Source organism: Nematolebias whitei, chromosome 7, assembly GCF_014905685.2.
Source record: "Nematolebias whitei isolate Nwh7 chromosome 7, NemWhi1, whole genome shotgun sequence".
NCBI lineage: Eukaryota > Metazoa > Chordata > Actinopteri > Cyprinodontiformes > Rivulidae > Nematolebias > Nematolebias whitei.
The window spans coordinates 40,564,750-40,585,331 of NC_056504.1; the positions used below are offsets into that span (position 1 = coordinate 40,564,750).

The 20,582-nt window shown below is 39.5% G+C and overlaps 1 protein-coding gene across 1 annotated transcript in view; it reads right to left on the reverse strand.

Moving 5' to 3' along the window:
- grm2a (glutamate receptor, metabotropic 2a) overlaps positions 1 to 20,582 on the reverse strand; it is a 35,444-nt gene that overhangs the window by 1,106 nt on the left and 13,756 nt on the right. The window contains exons 2-4 of the mRNA XM_037679548.1: positions 11,780 to 12,617; positions 8,107 to 9,170; positions 1,320 to 1,497 (exon numbers count right to left, since the gene is read on the reverse strand). Of these exons, the coding sequence (XP_037535476.1) occupies positions 1,320 to 1,497; positions 8,107 to 9,170; positions 11,780 to 12,617 (2,080 nt within the window). The remainder of the gene's footprint in view (positions 1 to 1,319; positions 1,498 to 8,106; positions 9,171 to 11,779; positions 12,618 to 20,582) is intronic.

Consider the following 20,582-nt stretch of genomic DNA (forward strand, 5'->3'; position numbering starts at 1 on the left):
CAGCAACATGAAACAGATCAGCAGCAACATGAAACAGATCAGCAGCAACATGATGTGATTATCCTTGTTAGAGATTTATGAGTCTAACAGTTTCAGGGTAGAAGCTGTTCCTCAGTCTAGTGGTTCTACACTTAATGCTCCTTAATCTCCTGCCTGAGGGGAGCGGGGCAAAAAGTGTGTGTGCTGGGTGAGTGGGGTCCTTCATGATACAGTTGGCCCTCTTCCTGCATCTGGAGGTGTAGATGTCTGTGATGGTGGGGAGACTGACTCCAACAGTCTTCTGTGCAGCCTTCACCACTCTCTGCAAAGCTTTTCTCTCTCCAGCTGTGCAGCCTCCATGCCACACGTTGATGCTGGAGCACAGGATGCTCTCCACTGCACACCTGTAGAAGGAGGTGAGGACTGAGCTTCCCAGACCAGCTCATCTCAGCCGCCTGAGGAAGTAGAGTCTCTGATGAGCTTTCTTAATCAGGCTGGTGGTGATGTTGCCCCAGCTGATGTATAGCTACATACATAAGTGATGGCGCCGTGCAGAGGATGGTCAGCATTGTCAATGATGATAGGAGCTTACTGAAGAACATTTTCTCTGCCATTGATGTAATTGACTCACTGTTCCCAACACAGAACCAGTTTTCCTCACCAGCCTGTCAAGTCGCTCTGCATCTCTCCTCTTAATGCTGCCTCCCCAACATACAACAACAAAGAGGAGGACACTGGCTACCACAGACTGCTAGAACATCAGCAGTAGTTTCCTGTAGATACTGAAGGACCCAAGCCTCCTCATGTAGTAGAGCCTGCTTTGACCCTTCCTGTAGAGGGAGTCCTTGTTCACTGACCAGTTCAGCCTGTCAGCCACTGGTATGCTCAGATATTTGTAGGTCCTGACCACCTCCACATCGCTGTTAACTGATTGAAATGGATTCAATTTGAATAAATACAGCTTAATTTTGACCAAACTGTTGAGCTAGTGGCTAGTCCAAACGTGGTCAAGACCACAGCAGATTTCTGCCTTCTTCAAACAACTCCAGTATCATAAAAAATAATGTGGTTCATGTACAGTAAAATCTGTTATATAAACCTTTACATCGCTCACAGTTTTTCGTTCTATAGTTATTTGCAAATGCAATAAATAAACAAATAAAAATAATGTTTGCCTAAACTGTTAAACCGTTTTGAATCTGGGGTTGTTTTAAGACGTAGCAATCCACTCGGCTTCCCGTTAGCTCAGCAGTCCTGTCAGACTTCAACTCCATGTGTTGTGTCAGTGTTACTAATATTAAAGCTCGTTAACTCCCATCTTGCTGTGTGTCAGGTGGTACCTTGAGAAAAACTGGAGGCTGGGCCGGTGTTGACGCTGAAGCGGGTGGTGGCCACTCTGAGGGTGCAGACATTCTTCTGTGGCTGGAACAGAATGATGTGGATTTTTGGAGCAAAGAGACACCCCAGCACCACTGACCCGCTGAGACTGACAGAGATGCACATAGTGGTAGTCTGCACCTAGGATGAAGAACAGAGGAAAAAATATTACTGTCAACAATTTCTGATTGTTAGGCTTCTTCAAGCCCATGAATTTAGCAAGCTTACACACATTAATTAAAAATTATCACCGATAAATATAAACGCATTTATTCTATTTCTGTGCACGTCTCAAAACAGAGCAGCTTTGGTGAAATGATTTTACGCGCAGAAAACCATATCCTTACTGGCATAATATTGAGTCCTGCTTCAAGAATATTAATTTTTAGGAAAGAGTGGGCTCCGCTGAGTGTAAAATAATTTAAAAACACCTTTTTCATCGTTCAGCGTGAAGCCAACTGTAACGGAGGAGGCAGGAATTTGTTAACAACAGAGTCTTTAAACAAGGCGGCGTAAGCAAAGCGTTTGCTTGTCAATCACCCGTTTACCCTTCAATACTTCTTGCCTCACCTTGTTTGTGTTGCTGCTGTGTTCAGCCTTCTCCATCATTTCCAACCCTTCCACAGCATTTTTTTTTTTTTATCACCCTCTTTAATAAGAGGGTACACAGCTCAGTTTTGGTTTCTGGCAAGAGCGTTTCTTTTTCACAGCAGGTGTTTGTCATCACCCTGAATGTTAATGCTGGTATGAAAAATATGTGAGGACAGAGTGTTAGGCTGTGCACAAACTGTTCTGCCATGACGGTAACATTAAGTAACAGAAGCTCTGCCTGTAGAATTTGATTTAACTGAGTTTTTCTGAAATATTTAAAGATTTGGAGACTCAGATATTATTTCTTGGACTCATCTATACTTCTTAAAATCATCATTGACAAATGTGAATTAAAAATGAATTAGGAATACCAAGGCTGTTCATATTTTACTAATATTTTTTATAATATCTGTAAGTCTTGGACAAGCAGTGCCCTCTCCTTTTTACGTTCGTGCTACAGGACTTGTGGTTCTGGGAAGCTCCTTGTTTTTAGCTCCTGTCTCTGAAAAGCTTTTTCCCAGCATGAGGGGATCCATTTGTGACAAAACTGGTCTAGACATCCATCTAAGTGACAAACTATACTTGCATTCTTAATGTTAACCCTAAAATATGAATGAAACATGTCATTTTTATGCAATGATGAGGACCTGGGTTTATATAGTCTGTACGCAGCTGAGGAATTATAATGTGATTTTGACTTGCTGGCTGTGGTGCAAATATTATCAGAAAAAAATCTTTGCTTTAAAAATCTTAAGTCAGAAGAGGCTGTTTAGTTGGCAGATAATATGATTTACTTTCACAAACGCCAACATCGTGTTGTATCGCCATCATCAAAGTCAAACTGATTCGTTTTGTTTTTTTTCTCTGTTTTAATATATCATTATTTAAATAGTGGAGTTTGACCAGTTCAAATAATTTCCAGTTCGTTTTTTTCTTATTTCCTATTTGTGCAAGCATGGTTTGTCCGTGGGTGCCCCGGGGGCTCTGTCGCCTCTCAACAAGAATGTTGCAGGATCAGATCTAGGTAGAGTTTACATGTTCTCCGTCCGCATGTGTGGATTTTCTCTCTGGTTTCCTCCCATAAACCGAAACATGCTTAAATACTTTTTTTTTTTAAACATCTATCCTTCTATTCTGTGGCTGAAAACATTTAGCTTCTCATTCGGGAGGCTGTATCAATTCAAAAACATATCTGGAGTGTGCAGCGTTCCAGGCTTTATAGAACTGCATGAGAGGCTGTGTTATGTACCAGATTTGCATGCAGATTAGATTAAAACTACTCTCCCCTCGCAATAGAGAGCGCTGCTTAGGCTCTTTGTTTGCCTGGTTCAGAAGAGAGACGTTTTGGTCTCATGCTTGTTGGTGTGAATTCAAGTGGAACTGACTGGAAATCAGGTTTAATGCTGCTGTAGGTGTTGAAAGTTTGAATCTAGGTACATAAAGTACGTGTGGGTTTTCTCCAGGTATTTGGGAGTCCTCCCACTGACCAAAAACATGCATGTTAGGTTAACTGGTTACTCCAATTTTCTATTTGTCCCAGTGATGGACTTGCAACCTGTCCAGGGTGTACCACGCCTCCATGTAGTAATCAGTCTTCATGTGACTGGTCATTAAAGAGACAGCAAGAGATAGTTTTTATTATCCTAGAAGTCTGATTGATATAATTACAGGGATGTGTTCGAGAGTCCTTGGCCTTCCAGGTTCCTTCCCACTTCTGACTGCAGCTGGTTTCTGATGAGCTGGACTGGGTGGGGAGGGACTGGGGGCTAACAGCTGGAAGTTTCTACAAAACTGATGCTTTTTCTTTTCAGGAAGGCAGAACGGGTCAGAGCCTCAGACAGGTTGACATTGATGTGTAAATGCATTGATCTTCTGTGATTGCTGGCTGTTCTTCAAAGCTTTGTAAATAAATATGATGGAGTCTACACCTGGTTGTTTGGGGAATCTCTTTTTCCACGATAGGATGGAAGGGTTTGTTGGCTAGAAAAATCCAAGGGAAGGAAAATAGCTGAGTTCTGAATACATTACTGATGAAGTTTATATTTTATGTATTTTTTTAATGTCGCATTGTTAAAGCCATCTGCAAATGTAATGATAAAAAACTCAGACTGAAACAACTGCCATTGAATTTTTAGCTGTGTCTTCAGAGTGGTGTGGTTGTAACATCAAGATTCATCTCATGACACCTTTGAAATCCTTTAAACGCTGCGTACTTTAAGCAGGTTCTTGGCTGAGCCTTTTGATTCTTTATGTGTTTGCTGTATATCTGTGCATGAAATCATGGACTATGACAAACATATTGAGCGTAATAATCTTTGCAGTACTCTGAAAAACTAAATGTTTTTTTTGCTAATTCTTCATCGGGTTTAAATAAAACCCCTGGACAGTGCTGCACAGAAATGACCTGTTAAGTGGTTTTAATAATTCACAAGGTGTTTCTTTAGAGGAGCAGAGTACCCGAAGTCAGCCTGTCCTCACATATTTTTCCAGATGTGTGGAGTAAGTGTGAAGAGCAGGATGCAGGGTGGAAGATGACTGCTGCAGCTTCTGCTTGTCCACTGTTTCTGTAAGCCAACATTTTAAATATTTTATGTTACAAATACAACTCTGATTTTAATTATGCAGATAATTATACTGTTTGCATTTTTTTTTAAATCACACAGTCACTTACAAATTCCTTTTCTTTTTTTGAGACTTGTGCTATAAAGCCAAGCCCTAGTTTAGCCACAATGGGACATCATTACTAATCTTTCATGACAAAATATTATCCTGCTGGAGTCCCCTAAAGTTAGCAAGTGAGCCTAACGGATGTAACAGGGTCATGATCTAGGACAAATCTGTTTCAGTGGCTAGCTTGTTTAATATAATGGTTTACACATGCAGTATTCTGTGTAGTCTTCTGTGATTTTAGAGAAATGCTGTAAATTTTGACCATGAAAGCTGTTTAATTTGTTATGTTTGCTCCTGAAATGAGATGGCCAGCAGTCGCATCAAACGAGATCCCAGGAAGCAAGGAACATCTTCAATATTTTATATGATAATCGAAGCCATTGTTCATGGCTCAGTGAGTCGCATTTAGCCTGGTTTAGTATTTCATGGCTGACTACAATCAAATTGTTGTCCTCTAGCCTGAAGATTTGCGTCGGGCTGCAGCAGCAATTTAAGAAGTGATGTAAAAACCAGGAGAACACGGGTAATATGTCACTGCATGCGAAAAACTAGAGACACTTGGCCAACTGAGTTGCTTCTGTTAATTATTCATCGGTCAAAGGGGAGCGTTGCCTCCATCTAATGAGTCCATTCAGGCTGCGAGTTGTGTTGCCTAAAGGGGCTGGAGGAAGGGTTCCTCTGAGCATCACTAAAGTCCCAGGACGGCGGGATCACAGCTGGGATTCAGCATCCCAGTCTTTCACACTCCATTCCACACAGCTAGGCGCAGGGACACACAGTCGTTCAGTCCTCTGTCAGCGCTCATGGTCCTGCCTGCTGTTTCCATGCTGCTGCAGAGGCAGCTGTGTCAGAACGCTGCTCTGCCTGTTCCTCCCGTCTGTTTCCCTCTCGTTGCAGGCTGGTCAGTTCCCAGAGGGGTAATCTCTTATAAATAAGGCCAGCCTTTTGCACTTCTATCAATTCAGTTTATGGCCATATGTTTATTTATTATTCTATCTAAATGTCTGCTTGGCTTTGTCTTGATCCAGATGGATTTATTTTGGAAATAAAAATACACAGATTGATAATTATTTATTATCCGTTGTTTGACGTATGCAATCACTTTCACCAGACTTGTTTATGTAAAGTCATTTAACAACCTGTTCTTTATGATTTGTAGAGAAAAATTTAAATGATTTATTTGCTGCATCCAGAGCTAAGTTTACATGCTACTAATGCAACTTCTAATAGGTGAAACCTGTTAGGCAAAGAAAAAAAAATACACATTTATTATACTTTTATTATGGTTGTAGAAATCTAACTGCAGCTTTTATCTAAATCTCCTTACAAATAAAAGAAATGCAATTTAGATTTTGAATTAAGGAAGTCATTTTGAACTCGGTCAATACTTATACATTGTTATCTGTTATGTTAAATTAACTTGTATATTGATCTGATTTAGTGTGACAAAGTATAGTCAGTACTACTTTTTCAAAAACACTGTTATGTTTGCTCTCAACAAGTTGTGTTTTAGGCACATAAAACTGTAATGTTCAGAAACTCCTGACAGTATCGTGCCTGGATTTTGATCACCATATTTTCCGGTGTATAATTTGCAGGGTTTTTTGCATAGATTTGTCAGTTCTGCGACTTATAAGCTGAAGCGATTTATATACGATTTTTTGTTTTTCAATATTCATAAAGGGGAGTGGTGGCGCAGAGGTTAGAGAAGGTGGGCCTGTGATCGGAAGATCACCGGTTCAAGCCCCGGTACCGACAACATCAAAAATGAGGGTGGGGTAGCTGAAGCACCCACACCTGGCCCCACCCTCATTCATCCTACTTTGGGCCCTTGAGCAAGGCCCTTAACCCCCACCATCTGCTCCTCCGGGTGTCCTAGATAGCAGCTCTCTGCTCCACACAGAGGGCTGTGGTAGCTCAGTGGTCTGTGGATGTGTCAGGAAGGGCATCCGGCGTCAAAAGAACTGCCAAGTCTTTGTGCGACTTAGTTCACTGTGGCGACCCCTAACGCAGGGAGCAGCCGAAAGAAAAAAATACAAATAAAAAAGAATGCAATTTTTGACTGATGCTTTAAATTTCTAAGAACTACAACAGCAACTCCTCCCATGCGCACTTGCTTCACTCAGCTGGCGCAGGAGAAGGAACACTGGAGAGCTAGCAGCTCCGGCCGTGATGGATGGATGGATGGTACCGCACTGCCCAGGCGGAATGAAGCTGTTTTGACCATTAAATAAATGCATAATAAACGCAGCGGGTCAGTGGTGACACATAATAAATGAGACTTATATATGTTTATTCCTCTTCATGATGTTTTTTTTTGACTGATGCGACTGATGCGACTTATACTCCGTAAAATACGGTAGTTATTGATAACTGAAGCATAACAGAAAGACAACCCTGTATCTTTACAAATCTTGACTGAATAATGATGAATCCTCATCCACACCATTGTCCAGTCTTTGAACTAGAGGTAAGTCTTTAGCTAATTTAATGGCAAAATCTTACAGAAAAACAAAATACTGTTTCTAAACAGACAGTGCAACAACAGCACGTGCGCTACAGACAAGTTGATATTATTTCAAGTTTTACAAAAAGTTAGTGAGTCTCACCTTTTAACCTGTGAGCTTCAAGCCCATACTGATTTGCAGACTTGCATATTTTAGAATGATTTACACAAACTGGCTAAAAAAATGTTCTTTAGTATAATCAGCTATAACTGACCAACACTGTTTTCAAGAAGTGTTTCCTCCACTCAACATAAGCGCTACGTGTTGTCATCATTGTATGTTCCCATACAATGGTGAAATTAGTTATCTGCATTTAACCCATCACACCTGAGATACACTCAGGTGGAGCAGTGGGCAGCTGTGTGTCCTGCTCAGAGACACCATGACATGTGGGAATGGCTGGAGTTTGAGCCTGGGGCTTTCGGGTCCCAGGTCGGCTGCCCTGCCTCTACCCCATCTCAGCCCCTAGCACCTTTAGTAGTTTTTAAATCAAACTACTTCTCACTGAAGATGTTTTTTGCCTCTTCTTATAGATGTCTCCTTCACAACAGTTGTGGGTTTGTGTTGTCGGACTCATTTTTGGTACATCATAACTCCCGCACATACACCTGCACCACAAACAGCTGGCCCCTGACAGTTAAGAAAGGTGTGATGATGAGTTGTTCGCATATGTTGGCTTATTATCTTTTGTTTTTCTAACTTCTGGCATTTATCAGTTAACGCACTCAGACGTGAGCCACAGTCAACGCATTCTGGACATGCAGAACAGGCACTGCACTGATTCATTCAAAATTCAAAATCCACCACAGAGAAAGTCATTATCTGCAAGGATGTATTCTTCCCAGGTTTTAAGAACCTTGAGCACTCTGAACAAATAATTTATTACAAATGATAACCACAGCATGTGGTGTATGGCATGTAAAAACTTATCTTTCACAAAAAGGACAGCTTGAGAAAGCTCACGCCGCCTAATTTAACTTACCCTGTAGTCACTGGCAGTAACATAGAAAATGGGTTGGAAAGCCAGCCAGATGATGCAGGTGGTGTACATCGTAAACCCAATGAACTTGGCCTCGTTGAAGTTCTCTGGGCATTTGCGGGTCTTAAAGGCGTAGACTGTGCAAAGGATAATGAGTATGCAGTTGTAGGTCAGAGACATGAGCATGCTGGAGTCCTTGCTGTTACACTTGAGGGTGACCACGTCTCTCTTCTCCGGACTCACTTCTTTTCTCACACCTGGAGTCTCTACCAACAACCAGACCACCACCACTACCAGCTGGCAGGAGATCAGAGCACCACAAATGGCAACCTGGGAGGCTGGACTGATAAACCGAGGCCTCTGAGCTCCATCCTTCACACCACTGAAAATCCGAGCTATACGGTTGGTCTTGGTCAGGAGGGCTGAGTAGCATACAGCAAACGAGGTGCCTAAGCCTAACCGGCGCAGTGTACATACTGCGGTGGACGGCTTGGCAATGTAGATAAATGTCATGCTGTAACACATCAGCACTCCCAGCAAAAGAATGTAGGAGAGCTCACGTCCACTGGCCTTCACCACAGGTGTCTCATTGTGTTTAAGGAAGAGGCCGATGACGAACAGTGTACTCATCATCCCTAGGCAGGAAATGGTGACAGGTCCAATGGCCCAGGCATCTTCCCAATGGATGTACTCCTCAGGCAAGTCGTAACAGCCTGTGAGATTTGCTAAAGGCCACTGTCCAAAGCTGCAGTCAGCACAGGTGAACTCATCTTGCAAGTACTGGTAGGACTGGCACGGAATACAAATCCAGCAGCACACATCGCCTGGCTGCATACTCTTCACCTCATTCTTCCTGCAAGGGTCACTACACTGGGAGGGAGGCACAACTTGTCCAGCCCAGGGGATCAGGCTGGTGTTCAGGGTCAGGCTTTGAGCCCAGTAGCCGACACTACGGTAGACATATCGTCCGCCTTCTTTGTGGTAGTGGAAAATATTGTAACGGCCGACGCTGTCTCCAAAGGCATCAAAACAAATTACATTCTCTGTGTCAGGGGGTCGAAACGGTGCTGAAAAAGATAGAGAAAAAAGGACTGGAAGTGTTATCAAATAACAGCTGTTTGCAGGTTTATAACGTAAATAATCACACATTAAAAATATGATAGAAAAATACATATATTTATTTTTGTAGTAGCTTGAGTATGAATTTGTGTGTTGCAGAGAACTTGAAAATACTACATGCTCTGATTGGAAAATCCACATTTGATAAACCGTAATATGTATTCCTATCTAACTATGACCAGAAACAAATATAAGTCTTTATTTTGTTATATTTCAGACAAAAACTAGTTTCAGACTTAAGTCGTTGTTGAGTTTTGGACAAAATGAAAAATAAAATAACTCCATGTTTAAAAAGTTCTGCAAAATGGTGAGCATTTCTGGTCAGAAATCTGCTGAGTTAACTATGAATTGCTGCAACAAACAATTATTTTGAATGTTGGTAAATCTAGAAATGTATATGCATTCATCTTTCCCTCTGCCTCAACCAGTTTACTAGTTATTTTGTTAAAAATATCTCTCAGAAGAATAATGCTACTAATATCAGATTAAAAATGGTTAATAAACAGGTACTCTGTTGATTGTTTCTTCCACAAACACACAGAGAGCTGGGAAGGGAGGAGGGAGAGGCAGAGGGAGGTTGTGCCTTCCTACCACCTCGGACCTCTACACATCACGAAACAGGGGGAAGCGTTCTGCATCATGAAGGACTCCACTCATCCTGCACACCGTCTGTGCCCGCCCCCCCCCCCCCCCCCCAACCACCACCACCACCCTCAAGCAGGTAGCTGAGGAGCATTCAGTGAAGCTGTCAGACTGCTGAACTCGAGCTGCACTTAATGCAGCTTCTTTTTTAATTTACTTTATTTATTTACACGTGCACGTGCGCACACACATCCCCACGCACATATATACAGTATACTTGTGTGTGAGGCTATTTCTGAAGCTTACAGTTCATCTGGACTGGATCCTCCAGAGAATCTCAGCACATTCCACCAGAGGGTTTTCATTCTCCATGGCTCTGCATGGAGTGATGACAGTGGAGGATATTTGTATGGCATCCCCATGTTCAATTATTTGTTTTTATCTACATGATGTTTTTATTTTACTTCTCCATGACCCATTCTGTTCTCAGGGTTCTGACAGAATGATTATTTGTTTCATGGAGCCTCACTTTTGAGCTCACACCTGCCTGCATGCAATCGCAGTGTGAGATATTTATTATCAGTCACAAGTTCATGACTGCTGATTTTATTGTTATTAACCTGTTCATCTTGAGGAGCTGTTGGTCTGCTCTGTTCATCGTTACACTGTTACAATTCGTATCCTCCGTTGTTCCTATTCACAGCAGCAGGTCTGCTATCTCAGCCTTTTTTTCCTCACCAGAGATCTTCTCTGGTGCGCTCCTGCGCATGGAGCAAGCAATTACGCAGCATGTAATTACGCACTGAAGGCTGAGTGATTAAATGTTTTTTTTGTGCAAGCAGGTTCTTCATGTTGTGTCTGAATGGACCCAGTGGGGCATAGACTACATCCTGCTTTGCCTTTAACCCACTAGCGACAGCCTTAAAGGGCGAAGCCTATACGAAATAGAAGGTTGAATACGTACTGTAACCCCAGATTCTATGAGTGTAGGCGTAGCCTTTTAAGCTCTGGGCCTCACTGTTTCCTAAATGGCTGAAGAAAAAAGCTATTTGGGAGCCGATTACCTGGTCTCCGTAATTTATACGGACCGGGAGTGAGGCCCACACAGCAGGTGGGCGTGGACTAAAGTTTTCAGTGCTGCACTGCACGCGTACGGATAAACCCACTAGCGACAGCCTTAAAGAGCTACGCCTATACTCATAGAATCTGGGGTTACAGTACGTAACCAACGTTTTAAAATGTACACAAAGTGTGTTGGTCCAGCTCTTTTAGATCTTAAGGGTGTAGTGACTGACAAATTTAAAACCTCTGATCCTCTCTTGACCTTTATATAGTAAAAGCCTTTTGATTGTTGTGTTTTTAGAAATTGCAAAGAGCAGAAAAGCACAGCTGGATAAGAGCACAGTGAACCCTCTTTATTTTCCATCAGTGAATAGGTCAGTTTAAAAAAAAATGTTTTTAAGAATAATCAAAAGCTGGTACAAAGATGTATGAGCATTTGAATTAGGAGGTCTGTCATTGACCATGTGGAAGAGTTTATGCAGTTACAGCACACTGTCTTATTTTACACTGAAGCTTTAAGTAGAAAAGCGGAAAACAAACACAGTTTGTGTGATGAAGGTCCGCAGCATTCAAAGTACTGTACTGGAACTATTAACGCACGCAAAGCGCAAGAATGTGGACATAGCTTAATCTTGTCTAAGTGATCAGAACAAAAAGCATCTGCAGCAGTGTAAATATGTATAATTACTTTACTATTGTTTAAACATTGTACAAACTGGTGAATTTAGTAGTAACCTGTTTTGGCATCTTGTGTAACTGAATAAAGTTACATTTCCCTAAAGACACATATATAGTAAAACTAAATCTGATACAGTTATGTCAAGCAGACATTTCTATTCAGTGGCTAAGTATTTATTTTAGTATAGTGTGCAGCACAGTGATTACAGTATTCGTTCAACAAGATTGAACTCACCATCAAACTTGACCTTAAGGATGTAATCCCTGTAAAACTTCCGTCCATTGCCAGGTTTAAGAGCGTCACACACCTTGGTGGAGTTGGGGCACAACGCTTGCCTCATGTTGTGTAAGGCAGTAGCCATCGCGTAGACAGCATTCATCACAAACATGATCTTCGATTCTGGTTGAAATGGAACTTCACGAAGAGAGTGTTTCCCACAGCCGAGGTCGTGGAGACTGCACTGGAACTGGTTTTCCCAAAATTCCCTGAACCACGGATCCCTGGTGTTGTTATACGGATGCAGAGCAGTGAAGTATTCATTAAAGTGAGTGATCTGATAGGAAGCAAGTTCAATGGTGAAAGCTCCATCTGCCACAGCTTCACTTCCCCTCACCACACTCTCCTGTGCCCCCCAGCCATCACTGGCCACCCAGGTGAAGGTGACATTCATGCGATTGGCTGCCACCAGCAGCTCACGGGCATCTTCGCTGCGTGTGAACAGGATGACCACCTTAGCGTTGGACTTTTGCTGAAGGGAGCGGATTACATTCTCATAACTCCAGCGGCTCATTGAACGGCTCACCTTGGCTGAAGTGGCAATGCAGATCTGTCGGGCCCGAGCCTCTTGTTGGAAGGCATCTATACCAGTCTCACCATAGTCACCTTCTGAGGCCACTGTTGATACGTATGTCCAGTTGAAGTAGCGCAGGATCTCTGCCATGGCCTTGGCCTGGTAGAAGTCGGGGGGCACGGTGCGGGCGAAGTAGTCATATCGAGTCTTGTCACTTAGCTTGGCACTCGTGGAAGCATAGCTGATCTGAGGGATTTGGAAAAGCCGCAGCAGGTTCGCCACCTGGCAAAAGGAAAACAAAACCACAATGTAGGTCACCGTCATTTAAATTAAGCTTTGTTAAAGTTCAAACAGTTTCAATTGCTGATGCCAATTTTTAGAACACAGGGTAACTGGTTTATGAGCTCAATTTGTTTTTGACCCATAAATATAATGATTTAAAATTCATATGCTGTATAATGTCCCAAGTTCTAAAAAAGAAGAACAAAACTCTAACAATGCTGATTTTTTTATATTTTTTTAAATAGCAACAATAGGCTAATTAGTCATCCAACTGCTCAGTTGGCCTCTACTTTGCACAGCTGCAAGAAACAACCGTGACTGAGTTCGTTATGTATATCATTATACAAAATGTTAGCGATCTTAGAAACATGTTACCGGCGTAGGGTCACACAGCAAACATATACCTGCCAAAGGTTAGAAACGTTGTTGGCCATCTTTAAATAACTTCATGAAACTCACTACACTTGTCTTTCTTTTCTCCTGCTCAGACATCATTTGGTTTATTTTATTTTTTATTAAATCCCTACTGTGTTCTTTACATCTACCACCCCCACACACACTCCTACCCCTCCTGCATTAAACAATATTTTGGGAGCTTGCCTATTTTCCTGATCCTTTGTGACATAAAAAGTTTTAATAAAAACCACTGTACACTTTGCAGAAGATCATTACCACGGGTGCTGCTTAGAATAAACGGAACATTCTCCACTGAAAAAAAAACATTTTCTAAAGTTCTTGCTCTGCTTTAAAGGGAAGAAAGCTGGAAGAAATAGAGTCAGGGGATGTTGAGGGCAGTGTATAGGGATGGAAAAGGATTGGAATTATCAAAGAATCTTGAAACTTTGCAGTTTCTCTGTAATAGCTTTTGTCGATGTTGTGACACTGCTGGCAAGGTGAAGAAGCTACTGACTAGTTCTGCTTCAGGCACTTTTGTGGGTGCCTAAGGGGAGCCAGTCTCTTAATTCAAAGGAGCACTAACCTACAGTTGACTTGAAGACGTCTCGCAGACGAGCACACATCCAGCACTACATTCTGAATGTCAACGAGGCATCGCTGAGAAAGTTAGGACGGAAAATACCATTTGAATATTATTTCTGCTCTGAATTTTTTAGGCGAACGCCACTTTTCTTAGGTTAGAACTGTTTAACAATAATTTTATGTCAACAGGAAAAAATTAGCATTTTAAATGTTGTTTTAAATGTTTTTTGCTGTGATGTGTACAAGCTTGTAAAACAACTTGAGGAAATTCTTGGCAATTAAATCTTTTTTCAGCTATTAATAAACACAAGTATTAATAAATTGTTTATTATTTTTATTATTATTTAGTAATTTATTATTATGATCATTTTTATTCTGATATTTATTACTGATCATTTCTTTATTTTATTATTCAGATAACTATTAACAGATTTATTAATAATTTATTAGTTTATTATTCTGATAATTATTATGATTCTGATTTATTATTAACAGGGGCAGCGCATCTTAGAAGCTGCAGCCCCCTGTACACTTCTGTCCATTTTTAGGATGGCTGTATGAGAAGTAATTTTGCTGTACTTCACTGTGCAAGGATCATAAAAGTATTCTGATTCTGATTATTTCAGTGGAAGGGAAACACTGCCTTATTTTACAGAAAAATATTTGGAAGGTGTTTTGCATGATTTATGATTAACATCTTTATAAAAGCACTCGTTCATTGATTTGATGAAATATTTGAAGGTTGCTTCACAATGTTTAAAAGGAATTTAAGTTTATTTAATAATCATATCTCACCATGGTTGTCTTCTTGATCCATTTTTTGTTCATGGCACTCTTTGATAGGACCGCTGTCCAGTTAAAATAGTCACTGGTTTATTTTCAGTTTTAATGCATCTTGTCATTTTTGACAAGTTGAAGTATTCATAACTGAAAGCCTAGTTCTTAAATCAAACCAGAATTGGTTCTGTTTTATTTCAAGGTTTATATTAAGTTGTTTTGGGGCTTTTGTTTGCACAAAACATGTTGCATTTATCTGTTGAGAAGAAACCAGAACAGCATGGGATTTGTCTCTTCACTGACAAACAGTTGTTGAAAGTTTCTTGAATGTTCCTTTTGGGCAGCACCGACTTTGTTCTGTAGTATTTGGAAAAACTAAACGTGACAGGTCAGAGAAGCAAAAAGGTCAAATCTTTCCTCATCCAGAAAAAGGTGGAATGCTTCCTCCAGTGAGTTAGGGCTGAGTCTTTGTCTCAGGTTAAGGAGTTCTCAGAGTCTTGTTCAAGACTTATGAAAGGATGGAGAGGGAGATGAATTGACAGATCAGGACTTCATCCTCAGTCATGAAGTCCATTGACATTCCAATCCTCACCCATGGTCACAAGATCATCATCATGACCAAAAGAACAAGACCATGGAAACAAAATGATTTAATGGGATGGTGTAATATGATGATATGGTTTATATCTTGTGTAATTCCTTGTGCATGTTCCTTTGCACTGAAACTCTGGCACAACAATTTCCTGCGGGGTCAATAAATTCTATCTTATCTTATCTTATCTTATCTTATCTTGTATTATCTTGTGTTGTATCTAGTGTTCTGAAAAGTCATAAAGCAAAAACAGGTATTTCACAATATTTTTTGAAGGATGACAATGAGATCCATGATGAAAATGAAATTGTAAATGGATTTAATCATCATTTTGTGAACGTTGGATCAAGCATGGCAGCTAAAATACCAAAAGTAGACAATAATGTGAACCATTCAGTTATAGGTTGTGACAACAGTATTTTTCTTAATGGAACTGACAAAGAAGAAATAATGAATGTAATTAAAAATCTTACAGATAAGAGATCAAAAGACTGGGTGGACATGGATATGATGTTTGTAAAGGACATAATGAGTTATGTTATCGAGCCGTTTACATATATTTGTAATTTATCATTTTCAAAAGGAATATTTCCAGACAATATGAAAGTAGCTAAGGTAGTTCCTCTCTTTAAAAATGGTGATAAATGTATGTTCAATAATTATAGACCAATATCCTTATTACCACAGTTCTCAAAAATTCTAGAAAAACTATTTGTGACCAGATTAGATAAATTTATTACTAAACAAAACATTCTAAGTAGTAGCTAGTATGCGTTTAGAGCAAAAAACTCTACATCAATGGCTCTCATGGAAATAATAAAACAAATAACTACTGCTGTCGATCAAAAACAGTATTGTGTTAGTATTTTTTGTTGATTTTTAAAAAGCATTCGATACTATTGACCACACTATTCTCCTTGAAAAATTAAATAAATATGGTATAAGAGGACCAGCATTACACTGGGTATCTAGCTATTTAAAAGATAGGAAACAGTTTGTACAAATAAATGGTGTAAGAGCTGACCTCTGCAATATCACGTGTGGAGTTCCTCAAGGCTATGTACTTGGACCAAAGTTATTTATTTTATATGCGAATGACTTAATGAATGTATCAGGACTCCTCAAATGTGTCCTTTTTGCAGATGACACCACATTTTTTTGTTTGGGTAAAGATGTAAAACGGATGTTGGAATTGATGAAGACAGAATTTGATAAAATACAAACTTGGTTTAAACTTAATAAATTATCATTAAATTTAGATAAAACTAAATACATGATGAAGTTAATGCAATGAATTTTTTGGGTGTATTCATTGATGAACAGCTAACATGGAAAAATCACATAAATTCTGTAAGAACAAAAATATCTAAATCTATTGCAGTACTATACAAAGTCAGAGAATTGTTAAATGATAAAGCTCTGTACATGTTGTATAACACAATCGTTGTTCCACATTTAATCTATTGCATTGATGTTTGGGGGAAAGCGTGTAAAACATTTACAAAGCCTATTTTTATTTTACAGAAAAGAGCTGTAAGAATTATCACCAGAAAGCATTACAGTCACCCATCAAGTACATTATTTTATCAACTGAAGTTATTGAAGTTCCATGATTTGGTAGATTACAGTATTTTAACAGTTATGTATAGGGCTCAAAATAACACATTACCATTAAATATCCAAAGAAATTTTGTTAAAAGACAAAGTTGTTACAATCTTAAGGGGATAGAGATATTTGTCAAACCAAAATTCAGAACTAGTCTGAAGGGAAGGTCTACCTCAATCCAAGGAATTGGATTGTGGAATGGTCTAGAGAGTGATGTTAAAAATGTCAAGTCAATGTGTACATTTAAGAAAAAGATCAAAGCTGAATTGTTAAAAAAATATATATGAAGTAGCTTAGTGTGGTTTTTGTATTTGAATTAGAAAAATTAGAAAGAGTTATTCATTTTGTTCTGTTACTTGAAAATTATTATGATTGAACTAATTGTTTGAAAAAAGGGGCAGATATAATACGAATTTTTTTTTTCTTTCTGCTGCCTTTCATTTTAAATCTTTTGTATTTTTTTATATTGTTATGGAATTGTTTTTTTTTTTTTAATGAATAAACTTTATACCATACCATACCATCTTATATTATCTTATCTTATCTTAAACCTTATTGCCAGGGTGAAAGAACCATCATCTGGGGTGAGCTTGAAGTGGAGCTGCTTCCTCAACATCTATAGGAGTCACATGAGCTGGTTTGGGCATCTGATGCCTCCAAGTTGCCTCCCCTTGGAGGTTTTCTATTCAAGTCTCACCTGAAGGAGACCACAGGGCAGACCAAAAACTTTCTGGTCTGGGAACATTTTGTGATCCTCCAGGAGGAACTGGACAGTGTCGCTGGGGAGAAGGAGGTTCGGATTTCCCTCCTGGACTTTTTCCTTCAGCAACTCAACAATGTCTAAGTGAAATAAATGGATGGATGGATGGATGGATGGATGGATGGATGGATGGATGGATGATGGATGGATGGATGGATGGATGGATGGAAAAGTGTCAAATCTGGTTTTAGTTTGAATGTTGTTTTTCCAGAACAGCTGATCAACAGACTTTAAAATTACAATAAATCAGTGAACTGTTTTGTGATTTAAACCATGAGAAGTTTATTTTCCATGGCAACATAGATGAACATTGTAAAGAGTCTAGTGAGCTCAGACTACATGATTGATTGAAATTTTTTTAGTGGATGTTTTCATATTCATATTAGTTTCAATAGCGTGATCAAAAGTTACTGTTCTGAATTTCTTTACAGTCACTCAGTAACTTTTACTGCTCTCATATTAACAATCAACACTAGCTAAGCTGTGCACATCTCAAATACATGATTAAAAAGGATCTATGTAGCATATTTCTGGCTAGACTAGAGTTTTAGTTAAGTGAATTTTGCAAACTATGTTGGTTATAACATTAACATTGATAGTATTTCTGTTTTCTCTTTACAGTTAGTCTGTTTTTTGATCTTCTGTTTTTGAATCGTTCCATTTACAAGTCCTTGGTGTGACTGAACACATGCAGCCACAACAGAGGAGTTGAGTGAGCAACAGCATGCTGCTGGCCTGAGCCGGTCTATGAACGTTCTCATCAAGTGCTGCAGTTTGATCACCGTCTCTGGTGTTTTAGTCACAGCTGATTTTATAATGCTGACTTTCGTTTTGGATCTCACACTGACACATGGGTCTTGTGTGATCTTTATAAATGACCAAAATGGTCCCAGAATGTAACAAAAACAACATATTTTAGCTGTGATACGGCCCAGCGGCTGTGTGAAATGAGCTAAAGGTACAGAGCAATGTTTAACTATTTAATTTGGTTAGATTAAACTAATTTGGACAGTTCTATGAAGTAGCAAATTAGAAAGGAAAGGAAAACCCAGACTACGGAAACGCATGACTGATTATGGTTTCAAACAAGGTCATAGTTGGTTTCCTCTGAATGTCTCAGGTCAGCTGGAGCAACCCCGATTATGCAGACTGAATAATAATCAATTTATAATTGTCTCTCCCTAAACTGCTTTGAAAGCCTTTTCCAGCATGTAGAAAAATGATTGGTGGCAGCGTGTTTGCTCTTTTAGGAAGAAACAAAACATAATCAGTGTCACGCAATGTTAACACCGATTAGTGAATTCATTTTCATATTACTCACTTCCCTTTAAAGAATTGCTAAAGTGTTTCCTGGCCCTATAAGTTCTAATAAATAATTGTTTTACCTGCAAATCTCTCATTTAACTTGATGCACCAGTTATCAAATATCAAGAATGCTTTTCATCTTACAACATATTTTACTTGTTAAATTTTTATTCAGGAAGATCTTGTTTCAACATGTGAATATAAAGTAAACAGATGTTCAGAATTTGGCCAAATTTAATCTAAAAACAAAAACATAACGTAACAAATGAATAGGTCTTTTGTTTTTTTTGTGCAGAATAAAACATTTTAGGTCTTTTGTACCCCGGTAAGGATAACTGATGACAAGAAACCATGTGAGGTTTTAAATAAAGTTAATTGAAAAAGTAGAAAAATTGAAAAGTAGAAAAATTACAGTGATTTTCTTAAAGATGCACAGATACACTCGGGCTCTTCCTGCTTTTAAACAAATCAGCCAGAAAGACTGTGAGACTGTGACTTTACCAGTACTATGTGAGCACTGGACTGTTTGGACAAAACACATTTACGATACGTAAAAGTAATTTGAGTTTGGGTGCAATGTTGCACATTTAAACCAATGAAACAATAAATATGCAAGGCATTTTTGCAACTAACACTTTTTGATATTGCACAAACATCCAGATGGTCCTCAGTAAAACCATAAAAAGACCACACTAGATGTTGAAGTACGAGTCGTTTGTCATGGTTTTGCAGAATTTGTTCCGTTGATCCGAGTTAAAATGTCTAGTTTGAGTAAAGTTGTCATTAAAGAAGAAGATGATCAAATTATCCTCTCTATCTTTACATTTTAACACAAAATATCATCAGCATAACAAAAACAATGTCTAAGAAAGTTTTAAGCAATAGGTTGACAGTGGTCCATGGATGGACCACTGTCACCGGTGGAGGAGTAGTGGCGCAAAGGTTAGAGAAAGTGGGCCTATGATCAGAAAGTCGCCGGTTCAACTCCCTGGACCGACAACATCAAAATGTGGGTAGGAAAGGTGAAGCACCCACACCTGTCTCCACCCTCACTTGCCCCACTCTGGGCCCCTGAGCAAGGTCCTTAACCTCCATCATCTGCTCCCCTGGATGCTCTAGATGGCATCTCTCTGCTCCACACAGAGGGCTGTGGTAGCTCGGTGGTCTGCGATTTTATCAGGAAGGGCATTCAGCGTAAAAACAACTGCCAAGTCTTGGTGCGAGTTAGTTTGCTGTGGCGACCCCTGAAGAAGGGAGCAGCCGAAAGAAGAAGAAAAAGTTGACAGTGGTCAAGACAAACAGCACAGCTTAAATTCAGCTTGGTCTAAGCTAATTTCAGGATTGAGACACAATAACGTGTCTGTATCTACTCATTTGACTGTAGAGGTCAGAAAAAGATGAAAAAAAAAATCTAGTTGAGGGATAAATGCACTATTCTGAATTTGTAGTTTATCCTAAATGCAATTCAGAACTTTAACAAAGTGACAAAAAACAAGGACACTGGAGCTTTTTTATTCATGACCTCATTTTGAAAAACAACAGAAGGAATTAGAAATGTTTATATAGTTTGACCAGATAAATGTCTAAATCTGAAGAGTCGCTGTTGGGCATGGGTAATAGAATTGTCTTGAATGAATTCAGTCTGAGTGGTTTAAATAAAAACACTTTTAGTCTGAGACATTTCTCTGAAATATTTCCTTTGAGAGGATGTAGAGTGAGACCAGGGAGTACTGTAGGCTGTAGAAACACCTTCTGGAGTCAAAAAGAACGCAAAACTATCAGGTTTTAAACTAGGTCAATGTGGGTAAACCCAGAACAACAGCAGGCTCAGAAAAGTTTATAAAAATATGTTTATTTAAACCAGGGAAGGATGGGGTCGGGATCTGAAAGTGGTAAGAATGAGGATTAGTTTTCTGTGGAGCAGATTCGTCAGGTAAGTTGGAGTGC